We start from the raw sequence: 19000 nt of genomic DNA, 5'->3' as shown, positions 1-19000 counted from the left end.
CTGCAGTGTCACTTAGATGGGTCCTTCATTGTCGGGGTTGCTGTAGCCTGGATACATGGCAGTTTGCGTATGTGTACATGCCATCAGGGTTGTTCTGCAATTGGCCCATCGTTCACTCATGTACTCACCAGGTTCTCCATGGGTACTGGTTCCGACCTCAGCCTAGCGTACACCCTCCATGCCCACCATGTGCACGATGCCGCTGACCATCTCCTCCCATGGTGTTAGCTGTAGAGGTTCTACTGTTCCTCCATCTGTGGCACCCCTCTCCCTGCAGTGGTTTGAATTAAGGCTACAGACTCTGGACTTGAGGTTGTTTCAACTCTTATTCATGTCCTCTGCATCACGTGGGATATGGTCTACAGATACCACCTTATCCTGGATGTATGCACAGATTTCATTCTTGCGGAGCTAAATTGTCTTCCGATGTTGCACCCCTTAGAGTTAATCAGAATGGGCCACCACCTGGTCCGCTAGTACTGTGAGCTCTTGGTCATTACATTTTGGTTTTTGCATTCGCATATCCGGTACCTTTGGCTTCGCCTTCCCTGCAGACATGATGTTGCTTGCCTCTGCGGATGGATGGGCACTCCTACAGGTTGATTTTCAATGGGTTCAGTTCTTACAGAAGGCCGCAGCACTGCTTCCTTTTCCTGAGATGATGTATTTCCACCAGCGTTAATTCGATCAGTTCTATTTAAGCAATTGGATTCAGCACTGAAGGCCCCAGCGGTAATGATAATTCTGCCAATAATTGGTGAATTTATCATTGCTTAATATTTTCTCTGTGTTAATTTCCCGCCATGTTGTGATATGGCAGTGATTCCGTCGCACACCATGGCGGTAACAGCAATTCTGCGGTGGCCCAATTAATGGCGTTTTACAGCCATACTCGTAGTGAGCCCCATAGTCTTTCGAGAATAGCATTCCAGAGGCAACTGAGAGAAGAAGGAAATCAAAGTCATCTGGATGACGATTGGGTCAAGTATCACGCATTTAGATCTTTAGTTATATGAACGGACACTTCCATCACCCTCACCTACAGACGTTTTCATCTCAGATACTAACACCAGCAAGAAGGATTTCCAGTACCAGATAATTCAGTCACTTCTTTAAAAGCAATGCATGGCTTCTATTTCTGCACTTGCCTCAGTACCTGTTCACTCTTCATGAGGCTACTTCACAAGCCATTAAAGTGTCAGCTCAATAATGTAATCATTAAGGCAGTGTATCTTTGTAGTAACAATTCAATGAGATCCAAAAGGATGACACGATTATGTCTCAAATAACAGAACAGGAACAGAATGAGACAAAAGCCCATCCATCAGAACTTTAAGGCTGGCGACGGTAAAGGTGAGCAAGCTGGCAATAAGTGCACGCCAGATACAAGACCAACATTAAATCTATGAAAAGTGACATCATCCAGACTAATACAGCAATTGAGAGCGAGTAAAGCACAGACTCCAATGACTTCCCAGTCTAAGGACAATATGGAAATGATATGCATGACTGGTGGCATGAGTTGCTACTAACAAACTAGTGAACACCCGTAAGATGCTCTGATGGTCCGATGCTCTGATATCGAGTAAAATATTTGACTATTAATAGATGAAAGCCAGTGTGCCTCCGATAATTTGTTAGCACTTTGTAATTCAGTGGCACCCTTCCCTGTGTTGTGAACAGTTATTTTTTGCCGATGGTAGTTTTATTTTTAAGAGAATCTTTGTGCATTGATGGAAACACCCAGTATCTGAACCCGTATTGCTCTGAGGTTGACTTGAGGGCAAGGAAGCTCTTCCTCCTCTGTGCTATAACTATAGATGCATCCTGTAACAGGAAAAGCACAGGGCCACCAAACCAAATCAGCTGCAGTCTTCAATGTGTTGTGTTAACAATGAGCGTCACTTGGGCAAGCTGAAGCGCAAATTGTTATTTGGTAGACTCCTGAGGGTAACTGAAGCAGCACTATTAATAATGATACAAGAAACCTTGCTGAGTAATTCCTCCCAATCCCCCTCTGGCAGGCACTAAATATGGCCCCTATATGTTTAAGCTCTTCACAGTTTTTCTTGAGGGCATTTGTGTTCATTCAAAAAATGGGGGATATTCGTCACATAACCAAAATAATTGCTGACCCTTTGCTCTATTTTAGAAATGTTCTTTTCAAAGATACTGCATGTGTTATCAATATCCTGTAGTTAGGGTTTGCTGCAGCTATGTAGATCTTCAAATCACTCACCTGCTGCTGGATAATGACCTTAATAAGCTGAGGTGATGTAGAAGGGGTGGGGAGAAGAGGTACATTTGGTTCTTATGGGGATGCCCCCAATGTTCTGATGATGTGTTTCCTGGACATTGCATTGTCTGCTTGTGCAGTCATGATGATTGCTGTACCCAAGATGTAAACATCCTGTGAACACAGCACCCCACTGTGAAGAATTGTGTTTTTCTCTGTAGACCTTGCAGCTGTGAGGGTCCACAGTATTTCATTTCGACTTTGCCTGCACCACGATGAAGAAGTGCAGTATTGCTGTGTCACTCTGGCTGCACCACTGTGAGGCACCTTGGTATTTATGTGTGGCTCATAACGATTTTGGCAGCAAGCAGGCCTCTCAATATTTTGGCACGTTTTTGGCAACTGCTGAGAGCCCAACAAGCAAACATCCGTAAAATGATGGCTGCTCTACAAGATAGGATGGCAGCAACCCACCCACCGCCCCTGAGATGTCAAATTGGACGAACAAAGGGCCTCATTCCAAGTCAGGCAGTCTGGTAAAAAAAGTGCTGGTATTTGCGGATACTGGTACTTTACTGGACTGGCCAAATAGGGATTTCCCGGGGGTCACCTTGGTCTACCTTTAGCTAGAAGCTAGAGGTAAGGCAGGTGCCCTACCAGCAAACAAATCCCTCATTACCGGCCAGTGCCAGTAATCACGGCAAATCCCCTCATGGAGTCCTATGGGACTCCATAAATAGGGATTTACTCCATCCCTCTGGCACTTGTAATTCAGCAGCAGTGGGTGTACCGCCAGGATACCAGCAAGGTTGTAATGAGGCCCAAAGTCTTCTTCCACACTTTTAAATCACATATTGAAATGTCATTGTTAGCCGGACAATCAATGGCCCTACTGCACAGTTAATTCCTGCAACCTCCACTGTTCATGATAACTGGACAATGGGGATCACATCCTCGGTTTTCCCTCCATAGCATGGCTTAATGACATCTAAGGGTCTCCAACTGCTGAGGGTACTCGGACACACCATAATGCAAAGTTCATAATTCCTCAGACTCTCAGGTCAAAACTCTGCAAAATTAAACACATGATCATAAAAGTTTCTTAAATCCATATTTTGTGCATGGAGAAGCTGCTGTTTAAATAGGATCTCAACGACCCCCTCCTCCCCCCCCAGCCAGTCTTTTCTCGACCTTCATATTATGGTATTATATTTGACTAGGTTTACTTTATTTTGATGTTTTTGGCTGGGACCGACACACTGCTCGCAACATTCATGCACAGTATTATCTTTGAGCTATCCAACAAAAACAACAGATATAATTCTCAATCCTTTTTTCAAACGTGCCAAACAAAACTAAGATACTCTTCAAGATTACAAAGGTACTGCCAAACACTGCAACTTCATTTACTTCTTGATGACATCATAAACAAGATGAAAACCTCAATCCTCATGCAAAGTAAGATGCCTATCGTTTACCAGATGCAATTGTAGTGCCCAGAAATGTTGTTAGTTTATACTCAGTTGCAGATGATACTATCATCAAATTGGTTAAATATGTCAGGGCTCATCTGTCCTGTGCAAACCAAGATGCATTATTAATTTATTTTTATTGGTGTTTGGCTTACAAAAACCTTAGACATGGCAGACTAAATCTTGTCCATCGGCATTACATTGACAAGCTTTGCAGTGCCCATGAAGTTGAGACACCACTAAAGACGCAGTGATCCCCAATACTAAAGAACACTTTTGTTGACCTTTCAGATCTAGACAACTCTAGGGTTATATCAAACCTACTCTTAGCCAGGCTCAGTGAAAGGTTAGGGCAGCCCCAACTGCAGGCCTGCAGTCAGGTGGCCTATAACATAGTAGACCACAATGCACTGACATTTGATGGACATGGGTGAACCCACACTGAGAAGAGCCAACAATGCCTTAAAAGACTGCTGGACATAAAATCCATTACGCCATTTACACTCATCATAAGTTACTAACTCATGGTGTGTTAGTAATTTGCAACAGCGATGGAAATGTAAAATCAAACATCTCCATGCAAAGCATATGCAATTCTATTTCATGGGTCTGCAGAAAACTCCTGATGCACTGGGTTGCAATGGGAATGTCAACATATTGGAGAGCATCCATTTGAGAATAAAAGATGCACAGTGAGATACAACTACCAATGGAATATCACGGACACACATTCCGATGGTGAGCTTAAAGTGCCTGTGCAGCACCTTTTTGTGCAGGCAGTTTCATTTTCAAGAAATATCCTATTGAAAAAATGCAACAATTTTTCACTTACATGAACACTTGGCAAAAGCAAGAGCAATACACTCTTTGTGAATGAGGAACTTTATATCTCAAATCTCTTTAAAAGAAACTGGTCAGCATACCCAACCAAATAGCACCAGCAGTCAGGGGTAAGGTTTTATAAACAGCGAAACTAGGATATTGCAAAGGTTGAAGAAAACTTACTTGGAAACGTTACCATTTTCTCTAATTTTAGCATGGCAGAGTACATTGGGGAGCCTTTGAGATACAAGAACTTTTATTTGATCGACAGAACTGCTCAGTTTCAAGTATCCCAGATATAACCCAGGAAGGAGACGCTGTTGACTTCTCTTTTGATAGTTAAGTATGTCCTACAAAGAAACAAATACAGTTTTAGGCATACTAGTCTTTGAAATAAACAGTAACTTTAAAATCTAAAAGGAACATTAATGTCCATGAATATGTTTAAATCACAATACTTCAAATTGTTTCAAAACTGTTTGCATTGTTCTTAAAAATGATATTCTCCAAAACGGTTGTGTTATTGTGTGTCAGTCTTTAAAACCATTTACATTTTTCTTTATCAATTTTGTTTGTGTAGAATATCATAAGAATATTATTTCTTGTGTTTTTACTAATTTTGCTGTTCATTTTGGAGAGTTCAAGTTGGTGAGTCTGTATTGCCTTTGGAGCAGGCAGAAGGCCAATTATGTTTTATGTATCATATGAATTACCTAACCCGCAAATAATTGAGTCTAATAAATATATTCACACCCCTTCCCTTTCACGCCTACAGAGGCAACCAATGACACTAGTAATTTTATTAGTTACATATGCCTAATTCTTCTTGTCCAATCCCCACTTGTGTGAACTAAAATTAACTCACTAGAGATGAGCTAACATGTACCTCGGATGATGTATCACATGTTTAGAATAGGCCAATTGAGATGGATAATGAATGCACCCATTAATGCTACTTTTAAAATCAGCAAACCAGACAGATGCATTATTGAAAAATGTTGCTTTTTGCTTTCTGTAAAACTTAATATACGCCTGTACTCACACCATTAGAATTAGAATATCTTTGGATAATTCCCTGCTTAAGGAGATTGTGTAATACATTTTTTTCTGATTTATCTTGTATCCTGTGCATTGCATTTTAGACTTCTGGGAATAGTTTCATTGGCAAGAAAAAGGGACTTAACCTACAAGCATTAGTCAGTAGTATGCTCTTTGGCAATCCAGAGGGTTTCTAATTAAATAGACGTAGTGGCACATCCAAGTCAAGGTCTCGATTCCAAGTGAGCCTGTTTTTGCAGAGAGCCCAGATTACAATGTTGCTCTTTCCTGGGGAATGAGTTCATAGGTTACGGCTGAGTCCATAGTGGCTGTTGGTAAAATACCTGTCTAGAGTGAGAGAAATGTGCCTGCAAGTTCAGGGGACCAGCAATGGCTATCTCAACACCTCTTGCCCAATGGGCCCATTTGTATGCAAAGCCATTCGTTCATCAAAATGGTTCCACGGGCAATAACCTTTCAGGACTAAGAGACAGATGTAATGTCCTCATATATTATGAAATAACCACTAGAAATGTAGTTTGTATCAGCTCACATATTTCTTTGGCTACGCCCCAAACAAGAATAATGAGAGATGGCAGCTTACCAGGTTGAGGGGCAGCATTGAGAGAGTCTGTTGTGTGGTGCAGGAGGTCCTTGGTGAAGGTGGGACATTTTTCAAATGAAGGGAGCTGATTGCAATTCAGGAAGATATTCCAGGATATATAAATAACCATGACAGTACCATTGCCAATTGATGGCAATGATAACACACAGAAAAGGCCTTAAGGCTGAAAAACATCCCCTTTTCTTTTGGGAAGTTTATTTTCAGGAAAGCAGAGACGCTTGCATATTCAGTACACTATGCCCTCTATCACCAAAGGACTGCGGACATGTGACCTAATTCTCAGAAAAAGCACTAAGCATCAAGTCCACGCAAGGTAATTGCGCGAGTACGAACATTGCATGTCCCAAATGTACAGAGTTGCGAGCTCATTCACAGAATGACATGCATGCAGAAACGCATTGCAAAGAAAAATGAGTAGCGCCAGGCACCCCCACAACATGCACTCAGGACAAAATTAACATAGCACTGTCTAAGTACTCTGTGCCACAATGTGAAATGTGACACTGTCCGGATCAATTGGAAAGAAGTAATCAAGGATTACTTACCAGCAATCAGAATTACTTCCACACATCTGATGTGACCAACAAGTCCTCGTCCCAGTAGTTTCACTAATCTGCCCCCAATCCCACATTAAGGCTGCACCCACAAATCCTCATCACAGTACCTTGTGCCCTCAATCCCACATTATGGCTGAACCCACGGGTCCTCGTCAAAGTACCTCCACTAATCTGCACCACGCAATCTACATCACTCTACAGCCACTCAACTTCCACATAGTTCATGCCCCAACAGCTGCAAACTCACATTCATGCCCCACCAAATACTCACCACCCCAAAAGCCGTACTTCAATAGCACAGTACTGACACATGGTGTTGGATGAAATGTGAAATGTGTGAGTGAAATCCTTTCTAATGAACTTGCTGCAGAGGTCCAGGATGAAGACCCAGCCCCCCTTACTAGTCCTCACTCACACCCATGTAATTTGGCTACAACGCTCTCTTCACAGAAGCTCAAAGGATGGTCCCTCAATACCTGTTGAACTTAGGAACAGAACAATGGGACTCCCTTTGATGTATTAATCATGTTTGATGCTCAACTCACAAAACTGTATGCTGGCCCGCACTGACTATCTGTTGTGCAAAGGGCCCAGTCAGGTACCCAGCAGCAATGGATCCCCATATCTACTCACAGACTCTAGAAACTGCTGAACAGGCTTGTGGTGGTGTCAGCCTTGCAATGTTTGTAAGTGCAAGGACACTTGCCAGATATGCATCTTCAACCCCAATGGCCCAATTTAGTGTTGACAACTTACCTTCATTAACTCTTCTGACTTGCGTATTCCATGCACTACACCTGCCAGATATCCTCTTCCAACATGATCACTTGGAAGCAGTGCCATTGCTCTCATGAAAGTCACCTCTCGTGGCTTCCCCTTGGATCACACTCAGCTGCACAACCACAGTCAACCACATGGTTCTTGCTGCTATAGATTGGTCATTTGCCCTTTAAGTGAGTTGGGGATCCAGTTGAATCAAAGAGATTCAACATCTGTTCTTACTGTGCACAATGAAAATATGCCATATCTGTTGTGGAAGTGTGAGCACATCCACATGGACATGCAGGTACCAAAAGCCACCGAAACAGCTGTGGCAGCATAATGGAACACTACATTGAAGAATAAGAAATCTGGAGACATGAATAGGCAGAGGTGAATGAGCTGTCTCCAGATTCTTCAAATATTCCCGCACTGGAGAACTCCTGGCCAGACACCTGAACAATTGTTTTCACATCCTTAATAAAAGACCCAAATCATCTTCAGAAAATTACCCCATCAAAAAAGTCAAACCACATTTTCAACTGTAGACACACAATTTAATGCAAGGGGATAAATTTAAAAGCATCCACTAATCTCTTCCACACCGTGTTGAAAGGGTAGATTCAGGCACCCAAGAGGGTAAAAGGAAACAGGTTGGGATGCTTGTTGTTTTAGTGACACATTGAGATTTTTTTGTGTGTTATGTGATATCTTCTGTGTCGTATAAATAAGTTATCTGATGTTTTATATTTGTTTTATATTTGTTTTTTAATGTTTAGTACACTGTGTTAGGTGAGGGTAGTGTTTTTTGTTTAAATTCAGTTTGAATTATTTGAATAATAAACTTGTCAGACATTTGTGTAAATTAGTTATAGCACACGGTCCATTTTTTCAGGACTAGTGATGCTGGAAAACCTTATAGAGTTCCTGTGTGAGGGGGTTGGAGGCAAGTAAACAACACGTATCATCTTGCTCTTTATTGTATTACATATATCTATATCCCCGTTGGTGGAGTAGGATGTCTTCATGTTAATAGGGATTCTTTATACCTATTTAAACATATTATGACACACAATTTAAACTATGCTCTACCACCACAGATACACTGAAAGCAAACATGCAATCCCCCTGCACCATAAGTGGCATAAGTCAAACATAGCTGGCTACGGACACCCTTGCGATGCTCCCTTACCTACTGGTGAAACACAGGTCCACATAGCCACATGGGCAAGTCAGTCTAAGCAGTGGCACAATGACTACCTCAAGTAAGCCCCACTATGAATTGACACCCATGAATATATTTACAAAAGAAGTGCCATGCCAACCACAATGTACATAGTTGACACACCCACGCACACCATGTACATTAATGAACATCATGTGTGTAAGCCAAAGCACGGAAGTTGCTAAGCAACAGGTCTGTTGTCGAAACCCATGAAACTTGTGCACCTCTAAACATGTGACCTCCCTACATCAACTACAGTCCACATGCGTACATTGGCCATGAATTTATCATCCTAAACATCACACACACCAGAAGCATACACACATGTCCCACAACAAATAGTCCATTACCATTATGAGCCACAGAAGGTGACCTAAAACCACCTGAATTCCACACGACACACTCAGTTGCAGATAACGTGATAACAAAAGGTACACATGACCAAAGAAACACAAAAGCACCCACACAACAGCAAGTCGAGAAATGCTGCATATGGCACAAAGACAAAGCAAACTGTTGCATTGAATGATAAAATATGTATGTATTAATAGTAAACTATGTACAAATATGAAAGGAAAAAACTATTATGCACAAAAATAAATGGAATAAAAGGAAACCTACTACTACAGAACTGAGTAAGTGGGCTAGTTAAGTGAAATTTCGGACAATGCCGTGTCAAGCCAATTCCCCCTCACCATTTTTTCCTGTAGGTGGGTCTCTGTTGTTTCCTGAAGGACTTGCAGGGCTTCGCTCATCCTTGACACCATATCCTCCGCTGCCCTTTAAGACTCCTCCACAACCTCACTGCGGACTCAACCCTGCCAATTGCTGCATCATATACCCGCTGCCTCTCCTCATCTTTTTTCCTCTGCCATTCCACCTGGGAAGACACCGTGGCATATACCCATTGTCTGTCCTCCTGCCTTACATGCACTTTGTGTGCACTTTGCTGCCTCCTCCTGGCAGCTATTCTATCTTGGATTTGCTTCCTGAACAACCAACATTTCCTGTTGACTTGCAAAGTGTCTCTTGTACATGTGCTCTTTCTGATTTGATTACAGTCTGCGTTGTGAGGGTACTGCACCTGCACTGCAAACACTTGCCTCATATTCGTCTACAGCCTGTTCTCCTGTGTGTTCTTGTGCATGGTCTGTGATCATCATATCTGCCACTGGACAAACCTCTACCTCTAGTAGGGACACAGGACATGCAGACTCTCCATTGGTGGGACAGGGGCACAGGAGGCCATGCTGTTGGCTGACGTGGAGGCTTCAGTGAAGGTTGGTTGGGGCACAAATGAGGAGGAGGGCGCCATTTCAGTGGCCTGTCTATATAGGCCATCGCCAAGCACCAATGTTGCTAGTTGTGATAAGAGGTGGGCCATTTTACTGTGATGCCATGCAAGCAGCTCATAAGTCACATGAAATGCATCATAGAGAGACGCTCGCCACCTCAAGCCACCCACCAGAAGTGGCAGCACTCCCTCATGGATGGCCTCACTGACCAGAAGTTTGGTATTTGTCTGGGTGAAGGCATCAGTGGAGGTGGGTAGTCCTGCGACAGGAAGATGTGCTGACCCCTCCACTGTGGATTGCTCAGCTTTCTGTCTCAGAGCCAGGTGTAAAGCCTGCACATCCTCTTCAGTACCCCCATCTAACACTGTGGGAAGACATGCAATGGCCTCTTCATTTTTCTCCTCCTGCGTCAAGCATGACACCCACAATGAGGTCTCCATGCCGAGAGGCACTCTGTGGTTATGTCACCACCATCCTGCCCCTCTGCAGCAGGGCCATAAAAATGGGATGCTCCCCTAAGCACATCAACCTCACCGGAGGTGGATTTAATCGGGTGTGCCTGGGGTCTGGGCGTGCATCTGGTGGCCTTGGCCCTGGTATGCAGCTCCACAGTACAGGATGGAATCTCTTCTTTAACGGCTGCAACTGTGTAAAATGGAAGCTACAACATAGGAATCATTAATAAGCACCAATGCATGTGCACTCACCTCAATTGTATCAGTAGTATGCAGTCATCATAAGTGAACAAGCAACTTACTCATGCACACAGGCCCATACTTGGAAATCTGAATAAATCCAGACTCACAAGTGAAAGGAAAATGACAAGTTACGATGATGAGACATGCACGTGTGAACAAAGAACATTGATGTACGGCCACATACACATGACAACAACTCATTACACATCCCAATAGCAATGAAGCTGTGAACCAAGTGTATTCTGCAGGCAGGGCCAAGGATAGGGCACCTGACCACATGTGTCTGTAGTATCATAGTCACATCTCCATCCAACCCCATCTTGTGGCATACACTGATGACAGTCCAAAATGAAAGCATTCAGATAATACATGCACCATTTCAGAGGATCAACCAGCTCCCAACGCAGACAACATTTATGAGGACATATATGTATGCCCCCTCATTCTGTGGCCTGATTGGTCCCAATGTTGAAAAAGATTGTCAACTGCACTACATTGCCATGTCAGGACATAAAAACACATGTGTCAGTCTCACCTGCTGAGTGGATATGATGTAATCATCATTCCCTAAGGAGGTGTGCATGAATGTACCTTACATAGCCTCAAAATCTCAATTTGGGTTGTGTCTCTGTCCAAGGCCTTGCTTTCATCATCTCATATTGCATGCACACAAGTATCCTTTGTCACTCAAAGCTGCCAGAGTGCACTCCTGTACCTGTCCACTTCACAGATGTTTGCCATGACATACTTACAGTATGTGCATGAAGCTTTATGCCAGCTAAGTATTGTTCAACACCCATGCTCTGAAAAGCACTAACTTGCTCAATTCATACATACTCAACCAGTACAATCTGTGGAACTGTTTACCCTCTGAGTAGTCCAGGTCAAGGCACCTGGACATGAAGAGCTGTGTTTATCCTCTCTAGGATCAGGGGGGAAGCAGTGCCACTCAATGGGGTATCTAGTCAATTAATCTAAACCCATTCCATCTAACACCATTCCATCGAAATATTTCCATCTAAAAAATGTCCATCTAATGCATGTTTTTTGGGGTAAAGTGTTAATTTCTGTTCAGGTGCATTTTAAAGGGTAAAAGAGAGGGGTTTGGGGGGGGCACCCTCCCAAATAAAGAAGAAAAAAAATGCCTTAGATGGATATTTTTAGATGGAAACATTTTGATAGAATGGCATTAGATGCAATGGTTTTAGATGAAATGACAATAAACCCTGAATGGCAGCCTGCAGAGTGCACCTCCAAGGAAGCACCTGCCTCAAAGTCTGCCTTCGTCTGGCTCTGGATCCTCAGGGCATCCCATTGCTTCTTGGCGTTGTCCATTGTACGGACTGCTAGCCCTCCTTGTTGATGGCAGAAGTGATGTCCATCCAGATCCTGTGATGGCCACTTGTTCACCCAGGATGCCAACTTCAGCAGCAGTACTGTTGATAGCCCTGCGCCTCGCCATTTTGCTGGATGATATAGCTGACATGGTGCACCTGAGGTTGGTGGGGTGAACCTATGCCCTGACTGTACTTGTACTGTGAAGCTGTGATGGTGATATGGAGGCTTTGAACTTTGTATGCAGCAGATGCGGTTGTCAGAGAGCCTGACAGGAGACTCACAGAAAAACAGGCTATGGAGGAATACTAGACACTGCAAAGCAGCGCAAGAGGTCAGCAGCCAGTGACACAGTATAAGGCAGCAGGATATATAGATGTTTGGAGGCATAATATGGCTGGATAGGCAAGAAATAGCACAATGCAGGAGGAATAGCAAGGCCCAGGCATCTCCACTAGGTCCAGACAGCAGTGACAACATCAGGGGAATGGCCCTATGCACATAAATTCTGCACCACATGGAGGATTCACATGTGTGGGTAATGCTGTAAATAGCATGCTTGTGCGCTCCTCCAACCGGCTTGCCCCTTACATGACGTGCGCGGAGATAGCAATATTTGGATATACCAAGCAGATTTCCTGGGGGATGCGCAGACGCTGTGATATATGAGAGTACCAAGTGGAATTCTGACATATCGGGCACAGCAACATATGGGGATACCTTGCTGTAAACGCAGCTTCCATAGTGCTGTGGGGAACTTTTTTACTTAACCATCTCATTACACCATGAGTGAGAGGGGTCCATGGAGAGGATGAGCACATGGACGAGGGCAGAAGAAGGGTCCACTTGCACAATGTTTTGATGAGACTACATGTGCCCCAGTATCAACAAGGTCCACTAGAACCAAGATGGCCCTGTGAGGACTTCAACCATCAACACAGGGGGTGTGCACTCACCTGGGCTTTTTTGAAGTTTTGTAATTAAAATGAATGATGGGAGATTAACTGCAGAAAATGTGTGGGGATAATCTGCACAGATTTTCGTAAACTCACCACACAACTAACACATAGTCAAGTGTACTCCGGGGGTACACAGCCTACAGGTGCAGTCCTCCTTGTCACTTTTAGCTGGAATATGACAGCCACAGGTACATCAAAGCATCTCAGGAAGGGGAAGGCAACACCTTCCTCTGGCCATGGCCAGCCTAATTAAAATAAAAAAAGGCCAATGGATCTGCCCTCTCTATTGTCTAAGTTCTGCTGGTGGCGGAGCATACTGATGAGAGTTAATTGAAACAGGCATGCGATAGGCCTGAGTGCAGAACGGACAACAGGGGGCAGGACACTAACACCTCTTTGATAAGCAATTGCTCCCACCCCTCTGTATGAAATGCAGTGAATGGCATGTCTGGGACAACTGTTTACTGCAGGGAACCCCCTTTCAGAGGGAAAAAGCATGTGATTTGACAGAGACAGAGGTCTGTTCTCACCATAAACTTCAAGATAGACCTGAGCTTTGATCATGAGTTACAGAGAGCTCAAATAAACAGAGAGACACTTTGATCCAAACAGACAGGAAGATGGGTTGGACTTAGTAGTACATGTTGTCACCTCTTACCTTTCCTGTTGCAAAGCACTCTGGTTACAACATCATGCATAACAGAACAGAACATTGTTGGTGGTGACCCAGGATTAGTTAATTAAGGTAGGCTTATCCTGCACCAATCACTGGGGATCATTTGGCTTTAAATGAGGGCTAACACCCTCACTTGGCAGATCAGCTGACAACTTCAAAAGGAGTAAGAACAAGGACTCATTCGGACCCTGTCTTAAGGTACAGTCTGCCTTACACATTCCACCAGTGAAGGAAGGCCAGGATTTCCAAAAGGGAAGCAATATCTCTCCCTTAAACATCTCCTAGGGAACAGAGGGAGATACAAGACTCAGAGGACCCATCCAGCAGCTCCAGAATTGGTACCCATAGAGCACACATCGTGCCTTGCAAGGTTCTGCCAGCAAGTTTCCTTGGTGGAAAGTGCCAGAGAGTCTCTGAAGAAAGGAAAAGGCCATTGCCTACAAACACTCTCCTCAGCTTTGGGCCGTCTGCCTTAAGTGATGACATGAGCCCTGCGAAGAAGCTAGGGGGAGTGCCACAGCAAGCATCAACCAGTGTCCATCTTTTATCGACATTTTCGAGGCAGACGAGCCCTCAAACAGCGACCAGCTGCACTACTGACTGTTGTCACGCTGCAGTCACTCAAGGCATCCGAGAGACCTTGACCAGTGTTCCAGATCTGACAATCAGCACAGAGACAATGATTCTTGACCCCGAGCTGCCCTGAAGGCCAGCCTGAAGCCGTCCATCCAGCCTTACTTGCTGAACTGCCTGCTGCCTGATATCCACATCTTGAACTCTGTTGCCGGAGCTTCAAACCTCATGGAACCTACTTGATGCTGCCTATCATCTCAAGCACCAGGTACATTGTTGTTCTGTCCACTTATTCCGCCTATTCCTCCTCTAGAGGCCCCTAGTCACATTTAAGACCCCTTGCTCCCTTGATGCTGAAACCAAATAACCTTGAACAGTTAAAACTGATTGATTTACCAACTACCCTCCTGTCAGTATCCAGGGTTAAATTGTCTGTCTTCTGTGTTCCTTTGTAGTGTGCTAGAACTGTAATAATAATAAAGAAGATATGTCTGTCCAACCTTGACTGGACAGTGCCTTTTACCATTGGGTGATGAATGTATTTTCGCTGTGCTGCAACTAACCAATGATCCACAACCTTGTGGAGATAATCCTGCCGTTCCGTCCATGTTACCAAAATTGGACAAAGAGTTTTATGATTTGCTTGTGTTCCAATTTGTTTGGATTCTTTCTGGTGTACTAGCGGTATGGAGCTGATTGATGGTTTAGAAACTGATATTCATCCTTGGACCACTGGTGCCCCGGAAGTTTATTTGTCACAGGTCCAGCCTGCAGGTCAATCACAGACAGCACCCCACAAAAAGCCACAGGTCAGGGAGTAGGGGCCACCAAGGAAGAAGTGCTTCTCTGATTTGGAGTTGACAATTCTCGTGGATTACCTCAATGAAAACTATGTTGTCCTGTACCTTTGGGCTGGCAGCACCCTTCCTGTGACCGAATGGTGGCGGATGTAACAGGAGGTCACAGTATGCCTGTGGGTTTGAGAGGCACACTGTGGAAGAGGTCAACAAGAGGATTTGTGACCTCACTAGGTGGACCAAGGAGAAACACAGCAGAAAAGTGTCCTGTGCCCAGGCTACTGGTGTTGGGTCACCACATGTTGAGGATCTAACTCCTTTTGAAGAGGTCAAAGATGGCCCCATCACAAGTGAACAGGTGGGTGGCATGGGAGGCATTGACACCTATGCTGCCTCATCAGGTGAGTGTCATGTGTGCATGATTTGTATGTGATGCAGTACAGTTGTTGGGGGGCTTTCTCTTCCATATATGATTACTATAGTAATGCATCTTTGGTCAGTTCCATTACATGTTTTGGATCATAGAAGGTGGATGCTTGATCTATGTTTCTGGTTGAAATTGATCTTACAGCACACATTACTGTGTACAGTAATTTTATCAAAGACATTACACCTATATGTGTCTATAGTCTGCAAGACACATTTCATTGAACACACTCACAGTGTCATGATTGTGGATAGTGCTGTCTCAACACTAAATTAGGCTCACATGGTATCATACTCAACAGTGGATGATGGCAGAATAATCCATTCACAGGCAGTGGATATGGATGAGCTACAATGTTAGTGACAAGTTGCATGAGGGGATGCACTTGACAGAAGCTGTAGTGTTGGCTAAAATATATTCGTTATGTAATGTTGATTCCACATTTAGACTGTCAATCATTTAGTGGTCATGCAAGTGCACACTGGTCATATCCATGGTTCAGTCTCCTCACACATGGTAAAGATGCATGAGTGTGGGTAACCACAAATCTGGCCTTGGGCAATCTGGCAAAGAGGATGATAGGGATTTTGGCAATGCAAATTCCTGCATGTCGGTTTTTTTCAGCAGGAGAAAACATGTTACTTCCACACGTTGCAAGTATGCATGGATGAAACAAACAAGGGGCTCCGCAATAAAGCACGGAACTCCATTGGTCTACTGTTATACATTCGACTCTAATACATTTATGTATGTATGTATGGTCACCTACTCCTCCAATCCATGGCTTGATGCAGGACCTAATGTGCACCAACATTATTGCACAGAGCATTGAATGTTAGTCACCTGTGACTTCCACATTGAAAATGCCCAGTTTCAATGTTTGATGCATGTATATCAGGCCCCTTCTGTCTGTATGCATTTGAATTAAATTATCCATGTTCAACTGGGTAGAGAGGCCTCTGAATATTATTGTCTGACTTTGTGAAGGCGAGGACGCAGCTGATGAGGATGAGGAGAAAGAGGGGGTGGGGGGTTGAATCTCAAGCATCCTCCAGTGCAGCCTGGGGTGCCGGGCCTTGTGAGTGTGAGAATACCCTCCTGTTGTAGGCCATCATCAGTAGGCCTGTTGACTTATCTTCCGATGATGCTGCCGAATTTGAAGTGGAGGCATACTGAGGGATATGGTGGAGGGAACAGCACTGAGTAGCCCGGATGCCATGGATTTCCTTGAGTTCCTGGAGGCTGCTGATTCTGACGAGGAGAGCCAGGAGACCCTGGGCCTGGCATGGAGAGGCCTGCATCAATGGTGATTTCTGTGTCTGAAGCATTGCCGTCTACCCTCATGGAGGCAGCAGTGGAGGCTGATGTCAGTGGCAGGGTTGTAGTCCGCCAGCCTATGATGATGCACCACTGCAATGGGCCCAGCCTCAGCATTCCGGCTTGGTTGGACACGCACATGTGGTGGAGATGCCCTTGCCAGAAACTTGGAGTGGGAGCAGAGGTTGCTGCATGCAAAGGGGTGCAAACCTGCAAGAGATGACTAGACACATCCACAGTCTGGCCAAAAATGTCATCTCCTCTAATGCAGCATTGCGGAAGGAGAGGAGAGAGGACATGTAACACCAGAGCCAGGTGACCTGCGAGGAGGGTTCTACATTCAACCAATACCTGCAGGATAGGTTTTCAGACTCAAGGGACGTCCTGCAGCAAGAGATGGCCAAAGTGAGACAGACATGGTATCAAGAGAGATACAGCCTCAAAGATATATTTTCAAAACATTTATTTCTAAAAGTTCCTGGGTTGGTGTAATGCCTACCTTGCCCTAACACTAAAGGGATGATTCCCTTAACTGCTGTTCTTAGGGCCGTTGAAGTCGAAAAGTCCAAAATAAAAATCTGCCTGTGTCGAAACCTATGCTTGGCCTCACTCTCTGACAAAATTGTGGTAGGAAGTCTTTCAAAAGCAGAAAGTGGTTGTTCAACAAAAATAGGTAACCAGGATGTTTGATTTCAGGTGGTCTTCTCACCAGATGTAGGTTGGTCAGCTTCAAAAGGAAGAGATCATTCAAAAGGGTAGGACCATCTACATAGATCAAACAATGTCAATGGGCCTCATTACAGGTGTGGCGGTCCGGAAACAAGGGTGCCAGTAAGTAGACCAGCACCCTTGTTTCCCGACCGCCATCCAATGAGTCTGCCTGCCAGGGCCGCTGTGCATGACAGGTCTGACGCTGCCGGGCACAACGTCCGCGACAGGCATGGAAACACCGGCAACATCAGCAACGGTGCTGGTGCTTCTGAGTCTCTATTCCCATGGAGTGATGGAAATGGGGATTTACATTTTCCAGCACCTGACTTGCCGGCCCGCAGGACTTGTAATGTCCCGGTGGCACCGGGAAGCTTGGTGCCGGAAACAGTGTTACAAGGTTGGCGTCAACCCGCCGGTCACACCGGCGGTTACCGCTGACCTAGTAATGAGGTCCAATGTCTTTAATGCTTTGAGGTTTCCTGCCACAAGCTTCAGTTCCTTCAATAACACACAATAACCAAGAATCTCATTTGAAAGGCCTCTTAGGGTTCTCTTGGCTAAGCTTAGGCCTCTTCCAGGTTCAAACACTGATAAACTAATTGGGTCTCTCAGGGTTCCAGTGGTCGAAGTATACGAAAAGAAGTAGTGGAACTATGTTCCCTGCTGGCCTGCCCCTGCTCCCCACAAACCCCATTGCCACAATCCCTCCCACACCCAATACACCCCCCCAAACACTTGCACCTGATGTTTAAGGGAACGTTCAGTGCAGTGCACTGAAAGTGAAGGTTTCAACTTCTTCCTACACTTTTATTTAAAAAAAAAACATTTCGGAACGGTTTCTTTTTAAAATAAAAGTATAGGAGCTGTACAAGGTAATTAAAAAAAGTATAGGAGCACTGCTCCCGACCACTCCCGCTCACTTCGACCACTGCAGGGTTCCCTTCCCCAAGCTCAGGCCTCTATCAAGTTCAAACACAAATACACTTCTTGGGACTCTCAGGGTTCCATTCCCCAAGCTCAGGCCTCTCAAGGTCAAACACAAGTTCAGCTCATAGGACTCTTATGGTTCTTTTCCCCAAGCTCAGGCCCCTCTTGAGCTAAAAAGAAAACACGGGTTCAGTTGGTCATGCTGTGCCTTTTTCTTCATATACAGTTCTTTCAAAGGGTTAGCATCAGAGAAGTTCGAAAACGCCAGGTTATTTGCACCTCCTAAGCATAACCAATCCGGGCATTAACCCCTCGCCTTTATTTCCTGCTCTTATCTTTTTCCTTCAGGGGTTTTCTGCACCCCTTCTTGTTTCCTTCTGTTTTCATTCACTTTTTTTTCTTTGCACACAGGCACCTTTATTTCCTTCTCCTGCACACTTTCACTCTACTCTTCGTACCCATTGGCACCTTTCTTGCCTTCTCCTGCGCACTTGCATTTTCTTTACCTTTCCGTGTCCACTGGCACCCTCCTCCTTGTTTTCATGTACACA

The 19000-nt window shown here is 44.5% G+C and overlaps 1 protein-coding gene across 1 annotated transcript in view; it reads right to left on the bottom strand.

Moving 5' to 3' along the window:
- ANKFN1 (ankyrin repeat and fibronectin type III domain containing 1) overlaps window positions 1–19000 on the bottom strand; it is a 1946563-nt gene that overhangs the window by 552488 nt on the left and 1375075 nt on the right. Inside the window, exon 13 of the mRNA XM_069654938.1 lies at window positions 4714–4880. Coding sequence (XP_069511039.1) covers window positions 4714–4880 — 167 coding nt within the window. The remainder of the gene's footprint in view (window positions 1–4713; window positions 4881–19000) is intronic.

This window comes from Ambystoma mexicanum, chromosome 3q, assembly GCF_040938575.1.
Source record: "Ambystoma mexicanum isolate Mex_15411 chromosome 3q, UKY_AmexF1_1, whole genome shotgun sequence".
In the NCBI taxonomy this organism is placed as follows: Eukaryota; Metazoa; Chordata; class Amphibia; order Caudata; family Ambystomatidae; genus Ambystoma; species Ambystoma mexicanum.
Note: the sequence above shows the minus strand (reverse complement) of the source record. Positions and strands in the feature narration are given on the sequence as shown.